Source organism: Artemia sp. Qi Xiang Cuo, chromosome 14 (genome assembly GCF_049724085.1).
Source record: "Artemia sp. Qi Xiang Cuo chromosome 14, ASM4972408v1, whole genome shotgun sequence".
Classification (NCBI taxonomy): Eukaryota; Metazoa; Arthropoda; class Branchiopoda; order Anostraca; family Artemiidae; genus Artemia; species Artemia sp. Qi Xiang Cuo.
The window spans coordinates 21,127,207-21,147,011 of NC_142807.1; the positions used below are offsets into that span (position 1 = coordinate 21,127,207).

Sequence of the window (19,805 nt, forward strand, 5' to 3'; positions counted from 1 at the left end):
CCTTTAAACAGACAATATATTATATAAATAACTGTTGCGTTACCTTAATTCACACTTCGGAGTGAAATAAGGTCTATGCTGGATCTGAGTAGGAAGCTATCTTATACTCCGGAACGTACCACGTGGTTTATGGTTTTCTCAGTGAGAATGAAAAGAGAGAATTTTTCTCGCTTGAAAAACAGAAATTTTCTCACATTTATGGATGTTTCTTGGACGGTTGTGTGTGTTGGTCAATTTATTTGATTTTTTTCATGTATGTCAACAGCAATTCATGTCTGTTTTATGGTTTTTGTCAGTGAGAATGGAAAAACAGTATTTATCTCACTTTGATGGAGAATGATTGCATAATCAATCAATCTTGACATCACCTGTCAGAATTGTTTCCAGGGAAGTTAATTAATGTCTGACAGATGAGGTCAAGTTAATTAATGTCTATGGAGTTCGACCAGTAGAATTGTTTCCGGGGCAAGGTTTAGATCACACGTGACAGATGATGTCATGGTTGATTGATTTGACACGAAAGGGGAATTAATTTGTTGTTTCTAAGGGGAATTATTGATTTGACACGAAAGGGGAATTAATTTGTTGTTTCCAAAGAGAATTATTGATTCACGAAAGGGGAATTAATTTGTTGTTTCCAAAGAGAATTGTTTCCGAGCGAATGTCTATTAATGTCTTTGGAGTTCTACCAAGAGAATTGTTACCGGGTGAATGTTTTGATCTTATCGATGAAGTGATTAGCGCGCGAAAGGGTTTCTTAGTAATTTCAAATGTGAAAGCACACGGGATGCCAAAAACAAAAGGAACTCGCTGAAATTACGTTTAGGGATTATTTGGGTGAAACCGTTTTAGACATTTTAGGGAATTATTTCGGCGAGAACAGTTAGAGAAATTTTAAAAGATGATTTTAGAAAAGGTTTTTGAAGAGGATTTGAGGGTGAAACTCTGTGGTCGTTATAGTAAACAAGTTGTATTTGAACAGTGTCGTGAGGTCCTCTACCCCGACCCAAAGGGCACCGATTCCCATACCCCAACCCCGAAGGAAGACCCCAGGCCCCCAAAGGGTCCCCTGAGCTACCATTTTTTAATACTTTCTTAGGCTTTATAATATCTTTTCAGAACAAGTTATTTTCTTAATGTCCATCCTAAACCCATTTTACAAGTTGAAGTACCCATCCTTTTCACCCACAACTTTACTTTACAGCATTTTGAATGCTCCAACACCAAGCAATACTTTTCAAAAGACATTTCAGAGCAACTTCTTTTCTTAATGTCCTTCCTAAACCCATTTTACAGGTTGAAGCATTCATCCTTTTCACCCACAACTTTACTTTACAGCTTTTTGGATGCCTCAACACCAAGAAATACTTTTCAAAAGGCATTTCAGAGCAAGTTCCTTTCTTAAAGTCCCTTCTAAACCCATTTTCCAACTTGAAGTACCCATCCGTTTCACCCACAACTTTACTTTACAGCTTTTTGGACACCTCAACACCAAGAAATACCTTTCAAAAGGCATTTCAGAGCAAGTTCCTTTCTTAATATCCCTTCTAAACCCATTTTCCAACTTGAAGTACCAATCTTTTTCATTCACAACTTTACTTTACAGCTTTTTGGATACCTCAACACCAAGAAATACCTTTTAAAAAGACATTTCAGAGCAAGTTCCTTTCTTAAAGTCCATTCTAAACCCATTTTCCAACTTGAAGTACCCATTCTTTTCACCACAACTTTACATTTCAGCTTTTTGGATACCTCAACACCAAGAAATACCTTTCAAAAGGCATTTCAGAGCAAGTTCCTTTCTTAATGTCCCTTCTAAACCCATTTTCCAACTTGAAGTACCCATCCTTCTCATCCACAACTTTACTTTACAGCTTTTTGGATACCTCAACACCAAGAAATACTTTTCAAAGCCATTTCAGAGCAAGTTCCTTTCTTAATGTCCCTTCTAAACCCATTTTACAAGTTGAAGCATCAATCCTTTTCACCCCCCCCAACTTTACTTTACAGCTTTTTGGATACCTCAACACCAAGAAATACCTTTTAAAAAGACATTTCAGAGCAAGTTCCTTTCTTAATGTCCCTTCTAAACCCATTTTCTAACTTGAAGTACCCATTCTTTTCACCACAACTTTACATTACAGCTTTTTTGGATACCTCAACACCAAGAAATACTTTTCAAAAGACATTTCAGAGCAAGTTCCTTTCTTAATGTCCCTTCTAAACCCATTTTCCAAGTTGAAGCATCCATCCTTTTCACCCACAACTTTACATTACAGCTTTTTTGGATACCTCAACACCAAGCAATACTTTTCAAAGGGCATTTCAGAGCAAGTTCCTTTCTTAATGTCTCTTCTAAACCCATTTTACAAGTTGAAGCATTCATCGTATTCACCCCCCAACTTCACATTACAGCTTTTTGGATGCCTCAACACCATGAAATACCTTTCAAAAGGCATTTCAGAGCAATTTTTTTTCTTAATGTCCCTCCTAAACTCATTTTACAAGTTGAAGCCTCCATTCTTTTCACCCACAACTTTACATTACAGCTTTTTGGATACTTCAACACCAATTAATACTTTTCAAAGGGCATTTCAGAGCAAGTTCCTTTCTTAATGTCTCTTCTAAACCCATTTTACAAGTTGAAGCATTCATCCTTTTCACCCCCCAACTTTACATTACAGCTTTTTGGATACTTCCACACCAAAAAATACTTTTCAAAAGGCATTTCAGAGCAAGTTCCGTTCTTAATTTCCCTTATAAACCGATTTTCCAACTTGAAGTACACATCATTTTCACCCACAACTTTACATTACAGCTTTTTGGATACCTCAACACCAAGAAATGCTTTTCAAAAGGCATTTCAGAGCAACTTCCTTTCTTAATGTCCCTTCTAACCACATTTTACAAGTTGAAGCATCCATCCTTTTCACCCAAAACTTTACATTACAGATTTTTGGATACATCAACACCATGAAATATTTTTCAAGAGGCATTTCAGAGAAAGTTCCTTTCTTAATGTCTCTTCTAAACACATTTTAAAATTTGAAATACTTATCTTTTTCACCACAACTTTACATTACAGCTTTTTTGGATACCTCAACACCAAGAAATACTTTTCAAAGTCATTTCAGAGCAACTTTTTTTCTTAATGTCCTTCCTAAACCAATTTTGCAAGTTGAAGTAATTATCTTTTTCAACACAACTTTACATTACAGCTTTTTGGATACGTCAACACCAAGAAATACATTTCAAAAGGCATTTCAGAGCAAGTTTCTTTCTTAATGTCCCTTCAAAACCCATTTTACAAATTGAAGCATTCATCCTTTTCACCCACAACTTTACTTTACAGCTTTTTGGATACCTCAACACCAAGAAATACTTTTCAAAAAGCATTTCAGAGCAAGTTTCTTTCTTATTATCCCTTCTAAACCCATTTTACAACTTGAAGTACCTATCCTTTTCACCCACAACTTTACTTTACAGCTTTTTGGATACCTCAACACCAAGAAATACCTTTCAAAAAGCATTTCAGAGCAACTTCATTTCTTAATGTCCCTTCTAAACTCATTTTGCAAGTTGAAGCATCCATTCTTTTCACCCGCAACTTTACTTTACAGCTTTTTGGATACCTCAACACCAAGCAATACTTTTCAAAAGGCATTTCAGAGCAAATTCTTTTCTTAATGTCCCTTCTAAACCCATTTTCCAACTTGAAGTACCCATCCATTTCACCCACAACTTTACTTTACAGCTTTTTGGATACCTCATCACTAAGCAATACTTTTCAAAAGACATTTCAGGTCAAGTTACTTTCTTAATGTCCTTCCTAAACCAATTTTACAAGTTGAAGCACTTATCTTTTTCACCACAACTTTACTTTACAGCTTTTTGGATACCTCAACACCATAAAATACCTTTCAAAAGGCATTTCAGAGCAAGTTTTTTCCTAATGTCCCTCATAAACCCATTTTCCAACTTGAAGTACCCATCCGTTTCACCCACAACTTTCCTTTACAGCTTTTTTGGATACCTCAACTCCAAGCAATACTGTTCAAAGTCATTTCCGAACAAGTTATTTTCTTAATGTACTTCCTAAACCAATTATACAAGTTGAAGTACTTATCTTTTTCATCACAACTTTACTTTACGACTTTTTGCATACCCCAACACCAAGAAATACCTTTCAAAAGGTTTTATTATTCACCTAACTTTTTGCCAGTCTATCACCTACCCTAACCTAAGTGAAGCGTACGTAGGATAACTTAACCTAATCTAACCTAATTTAATCTAGCCTAACCTAACCTAACCATACTCGCCGGAAAAGGCTAGGTTAACTTATCATGAGCGCTCATGATAAGTTAACCTAACCTAACTTAAACAAGGAGAAATGTTTCTATTTATTAATATTTATTTATACCTAACCTATTGTTTTGGAGGTTAAATGAACGAGTTTGAATGATTTTCTTTAATAGTAGAACGAGTCACTCATTTTCTAATTTAAAAATTTTAATGTTAAATCCATAAAACAAAGGAGGTAAAATTTAAAATTAGAACAGAACTTTAAATTTTTCATCTCTTTGAGAAAAAAAAACAGAACTGAAGTGGAACCTTTTTATTTTCCTTGAAAAATTAGAATGGAACTTGAACATTTTGTGCTTCATTGAGTAAATGTGTGTGTAAGTTTTTGTGTGTGTGAGTAGGTTTTTGTGTGTGAGAGTAGGTTTTTTTGTGTGTGTGTAAGTTTTTGTATGTGTGAGTAGGTTTTTGTGTGTGTGAGTAGGTTTTTGTGTGTGTATAAGTTTTTATGTGAGTGTGTAAGTTTTTGTGTGTGCCCATTTTGAAGTTGGAAAATATTTATATTATTTGGAAAAATAGAAATGATCAATAACTAATTTCTTTTTCATTGAGAAAATTCAGAATAGAACTTTAACTTTTCTTCACTTCGTTGAGAAAATTAAACATTGAACTAGAACTTTTTATCTTCCGGGAAAATATTCACAAGTATGCTATAGCTTTTTCTATCTACTAAGAAAAAATTTAGAAATTGTAAAATTGGTTTAAAAAGGATATTAAGAAAGGAACTTGTTCTGAAAAGATATAATAAAGCCTTTTGAAAAGTATTGCTTGATCTTGGGGTGTGCAAAAAGTCGTAAAGTAAAGTCTCTCACCTAACCTAACCTAAGTGAAGCGTACGTAGGATAACCTAACCTAACTTAACCTAATCTAACCTAATTTAATCTAGCCTAACCTAACCTAACCATACTCACCGTAAACGGATGGGTTAAATTATAATGAGAGCTCTTGATAAGTTAACCTAACCTAACTTAAACAAGGAGAAATGTTTCTATTTATTAATATTCATTTATACCTAACCTATTGTTTTGGAGGTTAGATGAACGAGTTTGAATGATTTTCTTTAATAGTAGAACGAGTCACTCATTTTCTAATTTAAAAATTTGAATGGTAAATCCATAAGACAAAGGAGGTAAAATTTAAAATTAGAACATAACTATAGATTTTTCATCTCTTTGAGAAAAAAAAACAGAACTGAAGTGGAACCTTTTTATTTTCCTTGAAAAATTAGAATGGAACTTGAACATTTTGTGCTTCATTGAGTAAATGTGTGTGTAAGTTTTTGTGTGTGTGTAAGTTTTTGTGTGTGTGTGTAAGTTTTTGTGTGTGTGTGTAAGTTTTTGTGTGTGAGAGTAGGTTTTTGTGTGTGTGTGTGTAAGTTTTTGTGTGTGTGAGTAGGTTTTTGTGTGTGTGAGTAGGTTTTTGTGTGTGTGTAAGTTTTTATGTGAGTGTGTAAGTTTTTGTGTGTGTGTAAGTTTTTGTGTGTGCCCATTTTGAAGTTGGAAAATATTTATATTATTTGGAAAAATAGAAATGATCAATAACTAATTTTCTTTTTCATTGAGAAAATTCAGAATAGAACTTTAACTTTTCTTCCCTTCGTTGAGAAAATTAAACATTGAACTAGAGCTTTTTATCTTCCGGGGAAATATTCACAAGTATGCTATAGCTTTTTCTATCTACTAAGAAAAAATTTAGAAATTGTAAAATTGGTTTAAAAAGGATATTAAGAAAGGAACTTGTTCTGAAAAGATATAGTAATGCCTTTTGAAAAGTATTGCTTGATCTTGGGGTGTGCAAAAAGTCGTAAAGTAAAGTTATGGTGAAGAAGATAACTACTTCAACTTGTAAATACGGTTTAAGAAGGACATTAAGAAAAAAACTTGTTATGAAAAGATATAGTAAAGCCTTTTGGAAAGTATTGCTTGATGTTTGGGTGTGCAAAAAAGTCGTAAAGTACAGTTGTGGGGAAAAAGATAAGTACTTCAACTTGTAAATGGGTTTAGGAAGAAAATTACGTGAAGAACTTGTTCTGAAAAGATATAATAAAGCCTTTTGAAAAGTATTGCTTGATGTTGGGTTATTCGAAAAGCCTTATAGTAAAGTTTTGGGGAAAAAGATGAGTAATTCAACTTGTAAAATTGGTTTAGGAAGGACATTACGTAAAGAAATTGTTCTGAAAGTGTATAATAAAACCTTTTGAAAAGTATTGCTTGATGTTGTGGTTTGCAAAAAGTCGTAAAGTAAAGTTGTGATGAAAAAGATAAGTACTTCAACTTGTAAAATTGGTTTAGGAAGTACATTAAGAAAATAGCTTGTTCTGAATTACCTTTGAACAGTTTTGCTTGGAGTTGAGGTATCCAAAAAAGCTGTAAAGGAAAGTTGTGGATGGAATGGATGGGTACTTCAAGTTGGAAAATGAGTTTAGGAGGGACATTAGGAAAAAAATTGCTCTGAAATGCCTTTTGAATGGTATTTTATTGTGTTGAGGTACCCAAAAAGCTGTAAAGTAAAGTTGTGGTGAAAAAAGATAAGTGCTTTAACTTGTAAAATTGGTTTAGGAAGGACATTAAGAAAGTAACTTGCTCTGAAATGTCTTTTGAAAAGTATTGCTTCGTGAATAGGTATCCAAAAAGCTGTAAAGTAAAGTTGTGGGTGAAACGGATGGGTACTTCAAGTTGGTAAGTGGTTTAGAAGGGACATTAAGAAAGGAACTTGCTCTGAAATAAAGTTTTTGTGTGTGTGAGTAGGTTTTTGTGTGTGTGTAATTTTTTGTGTGTGTGAGTAGGTTTTTGTATGTGTGTAAGTTTTTGTGTGTGTGTGTCAGTTTTTGTGTGTGTGTAAGTTATTGTGTGTGTCCATTTTGAAGTTGGAAAATATTTATGTTATTCGGAAAAATAGAAATTATCAATAAATAATTTCATTTTCATTGTAAAAATTCAGAATAGAATTTGAACTTTTCTTCACTTTGTTGAGAAAATTAAACATTGAACTAGAACTTTTTATCTTCCGGGAAAATATTCACAAGTATGCTATAGACTTTTCTATCTACTAAGAAAAAATTTAGAATTTGTAAAATTGGCTTAAGAAGAATATTCAGGAATAAACTTGTTCTGAAAAGATATAATACAGCCTTTTGAAAAGTATTGCTTGATCTTGGGGTCTGCAAAAAGTCGTAAAGTAAAGTTGTGGTGAAGAAGATAACTACTTCAACTTGTAAAAATGGCTTAAGAAGGACATTAAGAAAAAACTTGTTCTGAAAAGATATAATAAAGCCTTTTGGAAAGTATTGCTTGATGTTTGGGTGGGCAAAAAAGTCGTAAAGTACAGTTGTGGGGAAAAAGATAAGTACTTCAACTTGTAAATGGGTTTAGGAAGAAAATTACGTGAAGAACTTGTTCTGAAAAGATATAATAAAGCCTTTTGAAAAGTATTGCTTGATGTTGGGTTATTCGAAAAGCCTTATAGTAAAGTTGTGGGGAAAAAGATGAGTACTTCAACTTGTAAAATTGGTTTAGGAAGGACATTACGTAAAGAACTTGTTCTGAAAGGGCATAATAAAGCCTTTTGAAAAGTATTGCTTGATGTTGGGGTATGCAAAAAGTCGTAAAGTACAGTTGTGATGAAAAAGATAAGTACTTCAACTTGTAAAATTGGTTTAGGAAGGACATTAAGAAAAGAACTTGTTCTGAAATGCCTTTAAAAAGTATTGCTTAGTGATGAGGTATCCAAAAAGCTGTAAAGTAAAGTTGTGGGTGAAATGGATGGGTACTTGAAGTTGTAAAATGGGTTTAGAAGGGACATAAAGAAAGGAAGTTGCTCTGAAATGCCCTTTGAAAAGTATTTCTTGGTGTTGAGGTATCCAAAAAGCTGTAAAGTAAAGTTGTGGGTGAAAAGAATGGATGCTTTAACTTGTAAAATGAGTTTAGAAGGGACATTAAGAAATGAACTTGCTCTGAAATGTCCTTTTTAAAGGTATTTCTTTGTGTTGAGGTATCCAAAAAGCTGTAAAGTAAAGTTGTGGGTGAAAAGGATAGGTACTTCAAGTTGTAAAATGGGTTTAGAAGGGACAATAAGAAAGAAACTTGCTCTGAAATGCCTTTTGAAAAGTATTTCTTGGTGTTGAGGTATCCAAAAAGCTGTAAAGTAAAGTTGTGGGTGAAAAGGATGAATGCTTCAATTTGTAAAATGGGTTTTGAAGGGACATTAAGAAAGGAACTTGCTCTGAAATGCCTTTTGAAAAGTATTTCTTGATGTTGAGGTATCCAAAAAGCTGTAATGTAAAGTTGTGTTGAAAAAGAAAAGTACTTCAACTTGTAAAATTGGTTCAGGAAGGACATTAAGAAAGAAAGTTGCTCTGAAATGCCTTTTGAAAAGTATTTCTTGGTGTTGAGGTATCCAAAAAGCTGTAATGTAAAGTTGGATGATGAAAAAGATAATTATTTCAACTTGTAAAATGGGTTTAGAAGGGACATTAAGAAAGGAACTTGCTCTAAAATGCCTTTTGAAAAGTATTTCTTGGTGTTGAGGTATCCAAAAAGCTTTAATGTAAAGTTATGGGTGAAAAGGATGGGTACTTCAAGTTGGAAAATCGGTTTATAAGGGAAATTAAGAACGGAACTTGCTCTGAAATGCCTTTTGAAAAGTATTTCTTGGTGTTGAGGTATCCAAAAAGCTGTAATGTAAAGTTGTGGGTGAAAAGGATGGATGCTTCAACTTGTAAAATGGGTTTAGAAGAGACATTAAGAAAGGAACTTGCTCTGAAATGCCCTTTGAAAAGTATTTCATGGTGTTGAGGTATCCAAAAAGCTGTAATGCAAAGTTGTGGGTGAAAAGGATTGATTCTTCAACTTGTAAAATGAATTTAGAAGGGACATTAAGAAAGGAACTTGCTCTGAAATGTCTTTTAAAAAGTATTTCTTGGTGTTGAGGTATCCAAAAAGCTGTAATGTAAAGTTGTGGGTGAAAAGAATGGATGCTTCAACTTGTAAAATGAGTTTAGGAGGGACATTAAGAAAAAAATTGCTCTGAAATGCCTTTTGAAAGGTATTTCATGGTGTTGAGGCATCCAAAAAGCTGTAATGTAAAGTTGGGGGTGAAAAGGATGAATGCTTCAACTTGTAAAATGGGTTTAGAAGAGACATTAAGAAAGGAACTTGCTCTGAAATGCCCTTTGAAAAGTATTGCTTGGTGTTGATGTATCCAAAAAAGCTGTAATGTAAAGTTGTGGGTGAAAAGGATGGATACTTCAAATTGGAAAATGGGTTTAGAAGGGACATTAAGAAAGGAACTTGCTCTGAAATGTCTTTTGAAAAGTATTTCTTGGTGTTGAGGTATCCAAAAAAGCTGTAATGTAAAGTTGTGGTGAAAAGAATGGGTACTTCAAGTTAGAAAATGGGTTTAGGAGGGACATTAAGAAAGGAACTTGCTCTGAAATGTCTTTTTAAAAGGTATTTCATGGTGTTGAGGTATCCAAAAAGCTGTAAAGTAAAGTTGGGGGTGAAACGGACTGATGCTCCAACTTGTAAAATGGGTTTAGAAGGGATATTAAGAAAGGAACTTGCTCTGAAATGTCTTTTGAAAAGTATTTCTTGGTGTTGAGGTATACAAAAAGCTGTAAAGTAAAGTTGTGGATGAGAAGGATGGGTACTTCAAGTTGGAAAATGGGTTTAGAAGGGACATTAAGAAAGGAAATTGCTCTGAAATGCCTTTTGAAAGGTATTTCTTGGTGTTGAGGTATCCAAAAAGCTGTAATGTAAAGTTGTGGTGAAAAGAATGGGTACTTCAAGTTGGAAAATGGGTTTAGAATGGACTTTAAGAAAGGAACTTGCTCTGAAATGTCTTTTTAAAAGGTATGTCTTGGTGTTGTGATATACAAAAATCTTCACAGGATATTAAGTGATGAGAAGACTATTTTCATCAATTCGTGGAGTTTTAGTAGAAGAAATTGTGGGCAATGAAATTTATCTGACAAAACTTTTGAAAGGTAATTCTTGTTTTTGCGGAATGCTAAAATCTGTATTGTATAGTGTTGGTTGAAATGGGAGGGTGCATCAAGTTGGAAAAAGGGTTTAGAAGGGACTTTAAGAAAGTAACTTGCTCTGAAATACCTTTTGAAAAGTATTTCTTGGTGTTGAGGTATCCAAAAAGCTGTAAAGTAAAGTTGTGGGTGAAAAGGATGAATGCTTCAACTTGTAAAATGGGTTTAGAAGGGACATTAAGAAAGGAACTTGCTCTGAAATGCTCTTGAAAAGTATTGCTTGGTGTTGAGGTATCCAAAAAGCTGTAAAGTAAAGTTGTGGGTGAAAAGGATGGGTACTTCAACTTGGAAAATGGTTTTAGAAGGGACATTAAGAAAGGAACTTGTTCTGAAATGCTCTTGAAAAGTATTGCTTGGTGTTGGCGCATTCAAAAAGCTGTAAAGTAAAGTTGTGTGTGAAAAGGATGGGTACTTCAATTTGTAAAATGGGTTTAGGATTGTCATTATGAAAAGAACTTGTTCTGAAATGCCTTTTGAAAAGTATTGCCTGGTGTTGGGGCATTCAAAAAGCTGTAAAGTAAAGTTGTGGGTGAAAAGGACGGGAACTTCAACTTGTAAAATGGGTTTAAGAAGGACACTAAGAAAATAACTTGTTCGGAAATGCCCTTTGAAAAGTATTGCTTGGTGTTGGGGCATTTAAAAAGCTGTAATGTAAAGTTGTGGGTGAAAAGGATGGGAACTTCAACTTGTAAAATGGGTTTAGGAAGGACAATAAGAAAAGAAGTTGCTCTGAAATGTCTTTTGAAAAGTATTGCTTGGTGTTGGAGCATTCAAAAGGCTGTAAAGTAAAGTTGTGGGTGAAAAGGATGGGTACTTCAACTTGTAAAATGGGATTTAGGATGGACATTAAGAAAATAACTTGTTCTGAAAAGATATAATAAAGCCTAAGAAAGTATTAAAAACTGGTAGCTCAGGGGACCCTTTGGGGGCCTGGGGTCTTCCTTCGGGGTTGGGGCATGGGGATTGGTGCCTTGTGGGTCGGGGTAGAGGACCTCACGACACTGTTCAAATACAACTTGTTTACTATAACGACCACAGAGTTTCACCCTCAAATCCACTTCTAAAACCTTTTCTAAAATCATCTTTTAAAATGTCTCTAACTGTTCTCGCCGAAATAATTCCCTAAAATGTCTAAAACGGTTTCACCCAAATAATCCCTAAACGTAATTTCAGCGAGTTCCTTTTGTTTTTGGCATCCCATGTGCTTTCACATTTGAAATTACTAAGAAACCCTTTCGCGCGCTATTCACTTCATCGCTAAGATCAAAACATTCACCCGGAAACAATTCTCTTGGTAGAACTCCAAAGACATTAATAGACATTCGCTCGGAAACAATTCTCTTTGGAAACAACAAATTAATTCCCCTTTCGTGAATCAATAATTCTCTTTGGAAACAACAAATTAATTCCCCTTTCGTGTCAAATCAATCATTCCCCTTAGAAACAACAAATTAAATCCCCTTTCGTGTCAAATCAATCAACCATGACATCATCTGTCACGTGTGATCTAAACTTTGCCCCGGAAACAATTCTACTGGTCGAACTCCAAAGATATTAATTAACTTGACGTCATCTGTCAGACATTAATTAACTTCCCCGGAAACAATTCTGACAGGTGATGTCAAGATTGATTGATTATGCAATCATTCTCCATCAAAGTGAGAAAAATACTGTTTTTCCATTCTCACTGACAAAATCCATAACACATACATAAATTTCTGTTGACATCCATGAAAAACATCAAATAAATTGACCAACACATATAACCATCCAATAAATATCCATAAATGTGAGAAAATTCCTGTTTTTTCAAGTGAGAAAAATTATGTTTTTTCATTCTCAGTGAGAAAACCATAAACCACGTGGTTCGTACGGGAGTATAAGATAGCTTTCTACTGATCTGTTCTACTCCGCGTCAATGATGGTAATTTAAAACGTCACTGTCCCATTTATATTTCCATGGCTTGTTGTTCCGTTCTTTGTCAAGTCTTGACTTGAAGGAGGCACTAGTGGGTGCAGTCACGGTTTTGTCTTGAAGGATGTTTCAGTTGTTGGAAATACGCTCGGTAAAAGAGCTTTGGCGTATTCTGGTCTTCACTCTTTGCTTTGCTAGCTTCTGCGAGTGTCCTCTAGTGTTGTGTTGACCTCTATGTTTTGTGAGGAGGGTGTTGTTTGGTTGACTATTATATTTGTAGGTCAGCATCATATCACATCTGCAACATCTGAAGACCAGCATTGGTAGACTTAGGTGCTTCAGTCTCTTATCATGCTGCATATTTTGCAGACCCGTGATGCAGTTAGTGGCACGTCTTTGAACTCCTTCAGTTATTGTGGTGTCATATTTATAGGAGGGGGAGGTCAGACATGTTCCAAAGTCCAAGAATGGCATAAAAATAGCCTTGTAAAGTCTCAGGAATATAGTACAGGAGTGGCTGGTGATAGTTTATTTCAGAAGGCCTAGACTTGAATTAGCTTTCGACACCGCTTCTTGCCAATGCCAATGAAACTTCAGTTGCTCATCAACAAGTACTCCCAATTTTCGTTCTTCACGACTGGTTTGTAGCTGAATATCGGACTGCAACATCTGGTCATAAATGGTATACTGGTGGGGAGGATTCTTATTGTCAAAAGGAGGACAATGCATTTATTAAATGTTAACCTCAAGCAGCCATTCACTGGTCCACTTCTGGATTTTCTGGAGGCCTGATTGCGGGCTCTGTTGAACAGCTGGTCCAAAAAGCTAAGAGCCATTAGCGTAAAGCGTGATATTATTTGTGGCTTCCTTTGTCATATCATTTATGTAAATAAGGAAGAGGGTGGGGCCTAGGACGGCACCCTGAGGAACTCCACTGACAACGTCACTTGGTTCGGAAAATATTTTATCGCCATTATTGGTGAAAAGTCGGACCTGCTGCTCTCGGTCTGTCAGGAAATTCATCACCCATTCAACTACATCAGTGTGGATGCCAACTGCCAATAATTTAGCCCTAAGGCATCTGTGGGGCACCTTGTCGAACGCTTTGGCGAAGTCAAACACAATAAGGTCAACAGGTAATCCCCTCTCCAGAAGGCCAGTGATGATATTGTAGGTTTCAAGCAAGTTGGTCCCAACTGACTTTCCCGGAAGGAAGCCGTGCTGGTACGGTGACAGTATACTGTTGGACAAAAGATGTGTTAGAATTTTGGCGTTCACAATGCGTTCCAGGGTTTTTGCTACAGCTGAGGTTAAGCTGATTGGCCGATAATTCTCTGCATTTGTCTTGTCACCTTTCTTGAATATTTGTGTAATATAAGAGCTTTTCCAATCCTAAGGCACAGTCTTTGAGTCGAGGGACTTCTGAAGTATTTGACATAATGGAGTTGATATCTAATTAGCCAGTTCTTTTAGGAGCCTTGGGTGAATGTTATCCAACCCTGCTGACTTAATAACATCTAGCACTTCAAGTCGCTTTGTGACAGACCCCAGAGTAATCATGATAGGTGGCATAAGGTTCGGTACAGCGTACGCTGGACTGTTGGGGAGAGGACCGTAAGGTTCATTGCTAAACACTGATGCAAATTGCTTATTGAGTAATTCAGCAATTTCTCGCAGGTCAGAAATTTCCCCACCATCAGATTTCTTCAGTTTCTTTATTGAACGTCAACAATGATCTTTGCTGGATACATAGTTCCAGAACTTTTTGGGCTTTCTCTGGCTATCATCCGCAAGTTTGGACTCGAAGTTTGAATACAGTTGTTTAGTGAGATTTCGTAGTTTATTTCGAGCCTTTGCAAACTTTTCATAGTGATAATTTTTCCCCATTTTATGGTACTTGTTCCAGTATTGGCTTTTTCAGTTTCATTCTCTATGTATCTGAGGGGTCATGTGTGGGAGTGTCTTGGGCTTTGACATAAGTTTGGTAGATGTGTGATTTTTCTGGAGCATTGTAAGCTCTTCTCGGAATCTGATCTACTGTTGATCTACCTCCCCTTGATGCAAAGAACCCCAGTCCACGCCACTCAACTCTCCATTGATTGCTGCGTTGGAAACTCAACAATCTTATTTATGCTATGCATGACATCATATAAGAAAATATTTATATGATACCATATACGATGTCATGAGAAATAATTACATGATGTAATAACATAGTATATGACATCATTTGCAAAAACAAAAATTAAGGCTCTTAATAATTTTTCTCAGACTTATGACCTATCTAGATCGCTTTTTTATGCGAGAATATATATATATATATATATATATATATATATATATATATATATATATATATATATATATATATATATATATATATATATATATATATATATATATATATATATATATATATATATATATATATATATATATATATATATATATATATATAATATATATATATATATATATATATATATATATATATATATATATATATATATATATATATATATATATATATATATATATATATATATATATATATATATATACATTGGTTTTTAGTTTTATCTTGTTTTTTTTACCCTGTTCTTTTTGCTTTTCTTTCGTGCTGAAGACACCTTGTTTGTATACAAGCGAGATGTTCACGTCGTTTTTCATTTGTGTTTTCTTTCCGCTCCCTTGGCTGAAGTCTCGTTTGTTTTTTTGTTTTTTTAGATTTTTCTCTTTTTTGGTTTTCAAAGAGAAAAATGTATATATACATATGTATATATATATATATATATATATATATATATATATATATATATATATATATATATATATATATATATATATATATATATATATATATATATATATATATATATATATATATATATATATATATATATATATATATATATATACATATATATATATTTATACAAAGATATTATACATATATATCTATATATATAAAATTTATATATACGTTATATATATATATATATATTATATATATATATATAAACTGTATGTATAATATAATATAAGATGCCAGAGACTACTTGAGAAAAAGTGTTGACACTTTCAAATCGCAAGAAACCACAAGAGATAGAACGTGCTCAATCACAATAGCTGAACGTTACCATTCGAAGCTAATCAAGAAACACTACAAAAACAAAAGCTATCTGGGAATAAAATGAAATCTTTTGATCTTATGCCAAAATTAAACACTACTAGAGTCGGCACAAATGCTATCATAAATAGAAGGCTAGTAGATGCATTAGTTACGCTCGGTAATGGGTAGGTACGGTAATTAGGGAATCTAAGATAAGCAATTTGGAGTACAAACTGTCCCAGGATATTTAAGCAAGAAATCTATTTTCATTTTATTCCGGATTAAATCAGAAAAAAAAATCTGGATTGCTAAAATCATTTAAAAAAAGATTGATTAGTTGTAGAGTAGCTATTGTTCCGATTGGAGGGCATAAGAACATCAAAAGTTACTAAATAGCACAAGACGTACGTCAAATTATACAAAATAAATACAATAGCTTTTTTTAGAACATAAAAGAAGAAAAAAGGTGTTCTAAATGCCCCTTTGTTTGTGAGCATTTGGTTCTGAAAAAAAAAGATTTTAAAAAACCTTTGTACGAGACATGGATACGAGACATTGTACGTATGTACCATTGTATAGACAGGGATATGTTAACTTACTCGTTTTTAGATACAAGGTCTATGAATTTAGATCACCTAAAACCTCACTAAAGACTATAAAAATAAAAACAAAAAAACAACATTTTACTTACCATACCTCATCTTAACGCTAGACACGTTTACAGAGTAGAGAAGGCGGCTTTTGACCCAGCTCTTCTTCAAAATCTCAATATTTTATTATTTATCTAAAAATCCGCTACAATTCACGTAATTTAAGTTTTTTTCTTTTTTCAATTTCCCCCCCCCCCCCACACCTACACCAAAAAAACTCCCGCGTACGTAATTGTTTCTATGTAGCAAGAATACGATGGAAGGTGTCATGTGCTAAGTTGTAGATTCCCCAACTATAAGCTTTTTATTGTTCCAATGTACTGGCGCTAGTCTAGAGGTACTCTGTTAATCTACATATTATCATTTTCCTTAGTTCATATCACCTTAATGACTGGAATTTCTATTTTTTCTAATTTATACCTTGCTCTTAAAGTTCGATACAAGAACTTCTCTTTTTAAAGAAGAAAAAGCATACCTTGATCTGCAAACCAGTCACGTATCCAATCGCAAAGCCAAAGACACCTCCTAAAGTCATTTTTGTCCAATAAACACCATCAGAAAACCCATCAAAATCTCTAATAGTTCCAATTTCACCAGCAATGGCCATTAGAGGAAGAAATAACAGGGAAGCGTTAACATTATTGTAAAATGTTAAAAGCCATATGTTATCATTTACATGTGGCATAACCTTTTTAGTATAGATGGCATTGAGGGATACAAAAAGAGATGCCATCACTCCAAAAAATGTGCCAAACACCGAAAGGGAGCCTGAAAGAAAATCAATATAAAAACCTCTAAAATCCAGAACACAAGGTGCTTATAAAAACAAGCGGTTCAGTGCAATTAACATCTTCGCCTTCGTTATTGCTACAACTACTAACAACTCTTCGCAGCAGCAAGCACCCTCAGGGCAAACACAACTGCCCAAGCTCCCCCTACACCCAGATATGTTCAGAGCTACACTATTTAGGTAATTTCAAAGACCAGACTGTCTTGCCATGACGATAAATAACAGTTCGAAAAGGGATAAATCCTTTTATTAGACAGTGAAAATAAAATCAAACAATCACTGAAAAAACATTTCTGCTGATGACGATCACTGTATATGCAATCGAAATATCCAGTATATATTCTGATTGTTTTTTTTTTCCTGTCTAATAAAAGGATTTATCCCAATTCGAACTGTTATTTATCGTTATACTATTCCATCCCTCCCAAAATGTTCCTACTTTCTTTAAATCTCTTCCTTTAATCACTTCTCATCCTGTTCGAGGATTTTTTTTTTTTCTCTTTTTTGGCCCATCTAGATCCCCAGTAACAAAATTTCTTCCATATTTTACAAGTAAAATGCAACTTAACCAATATAAATTTCCTTTCATTATAACCTTAGAATGTGGTGTTGGACAAGAATTTTCTAAATCTTCTTGTCTCACATACAATCGTTCGAATCAGTGCCTAAACTTTTGGCCAAACAACTCTTCTTGAATATATCTAGCATGTTTTTATTAAAACATGTCATTGCTGTGGCTTTCTTTACCACAGGGAATGTTTCAACAACATACCATCACAATTGCCCAAATGGCCCAAATGACCGGAAAGCTTTCATAGATAGTTTCTGTGAAAATGCAAATGACATTAGCGAACTTTGCAAAGCTGCAAACGATTGGAAATTTGTGGTCAGGTCGAAAGCTGCAGCAATGAAAATCGTTGATAAAGCGGAATCTTCCAAGCCCGATCTCAAAATTGCTGTTCAAGAACCCCTGCACATAGCTGTGCTTCGAAATATCCCTGAGGATATAAACTGTGCAGGACTAAAAAATCTAATCCCGAATAGTACAAAGACTGAACAATGCGGAAAATCCAGTTCTTTCAAAGTGTATTTTGACACTATCAGTAAGCTCCAACAATTTCTGAGTGTTTCGGTGATTATCGGCTACAAGCGTTTACCTACTGATCCGTTTAAGTTCTGGCCAAGACGATGATATAACTGTCACAAAATCGGTCACCTCGCTTCCCTGTGTACGGCTGAACCTTTATGCTCTAGATGTGCCTCAAATGAACATCGTTCTACGCGAGATGAACCATGCAGACAGCCGACATTCTGCGTTGAATGTAAAATCGGCAGTCACACGTGTTACAGTGTAAAATGTCCCTCAAACAGTAATCCACAAAAGAAATGACATCTGAAGCTTCTGCAGTTAACTGTTTATCGTGGAACACTAATGGCTCGTTCGCGAATAAAATTTCGATCTTAGATGTTGTATTTGAGCAAAATGAAGTTGTCTTTTTACATGAACATTGTGTCACAAGCCGCAGTAAAAGTATTCTTAGATTTAATAGTTCAATATCGGTTTATTCAATTTCAGCGAAGCAGCTAAGTGGAAAAGGGCGACCCTCCGGTGGCATCGCCACATTCGTTCGTTCGAGTCTAAGAACTAGTGCATTTGAAGTCAATGATCATTTTCTAACGATTAGTGTTGAGGGCTGGGTTTTTATTAATGTATATTTACATACACATTACCAGGATGACCATTCGGAGCGTGCTTTTACTTATTCTAGTGATAAACTCGGCCAGTGTATTAACCGTATTAGATCCTTAAGCCTTCAATGCATATTAGTTGGTGACTTCAATTGCGATTTGAATGAACCGCTTTTATCTAGGTCTTCACGTTCTACGTTATTGAACGTAGACCGCTTTTATCTAGGTCTTCACGTTCTACGTTATTGCTTTGTATTTTTGGAGACCAGTTTGATCTCAAGTGTAAAGATTTAAATTTTACACACGTACACACCTCAATGTCTACATCAGATCTCGATCACGTCGTTGCGTCTGCAAATCTCAGGAATTCGCCTGTCAAGGTTGTGCTTGATTTTCGCTCTCTGATAACTTACCAATACAGCTCTCAGCCAAGATTCCTTGCCACAGCTCAGATAAACAAACGCAAACAACTTCGAAAACACCTCCTAGGTCTCGCCGTGATTGGCGTAAAATTAACCCTGTTTTATTTCAAGAAGAAGCCGCCAGAGTCCTTAGTAAGATCCTTGTCCCTTTCCATCTTCTCTCTAGATTAATTGCTCTTTCAAAGGAGGAAACACAACTATCAGTCGATATTTATTGCGCAGAAATTGGCCATGCCCTTCGCTATGCTGAAAAAGCTGCCGTCCCTCTAAGTAGACCCCGTCATCCTACCCTTCCTTGCTTGTGTGAAAATCCAGATTTAGTAGATACCCATTCTAAGTCTAAATTTTGGCTTCAACTTTGGATTTCTTGTGGACGACCCCGTTCGGGGGTAGTCAATTCAATCCGCCTGCTCACAAAAAGGAAATTCGCGAAGGAGCTAAAACCTCACAGAAAAAAAGATGATTGATATTGAATCTGCGAGGGCCAAAATTAATCCTTCTCTCCTTCGGCGTTTTCTGTCTTCTAAAAGCGATGAGTCTTTGTCCGCATCTGCTATCCCTGATTCTGAATGGTACGGGTACTATGGGTCAGAATTTTTCCCTCCTGACCCAGCCCTCAACGAAAGATATAAAGCTGAGTTGGACGACTGCTTGGATAGTTGTCCTCAGGGTGATTGTATTGTAACAAAGGGAGCTGTATGCAAGGCCATCTCTCGCCTAAAACCTAAACAATCTTTCGTGATTGATGAGATCAGCGCACTCCATCTAAAAAGTTGTTGTCCCGCTCTCGTTAGTCGAGGAACTTTCCTGATACAGATTATCCTCATTCAG

The 19,805-nt window shown here is 34.9% G+C and overlaps 1 protein-coding gene across 4 annotated transcripts in view; it reads right to left on the bottom strand.

Moving 5' to 3' along the window:
* Positions 1–19,805, bottom strand: part of LOC148944251 (GDP-fucose transporter 1-like) — a 157,815-nt gene that overhangs the window by 96,646 nt on the left and 41,364 nt on the right. For all 4 annotated transcript variants that reach the window (XM_089100375.1, XM_089100373.1, XM_089100374.1 and 1 more), the window contains exon 6: positions 16,549–16,841. In XM_089100375.1, the coding sequence (XP_088956501.1) occupies positions 16,549–16,841 (293 nt within the window). The remainder of the gene's footprint in view (positions 1–16,548; positions 16,842–19,805) is intronic.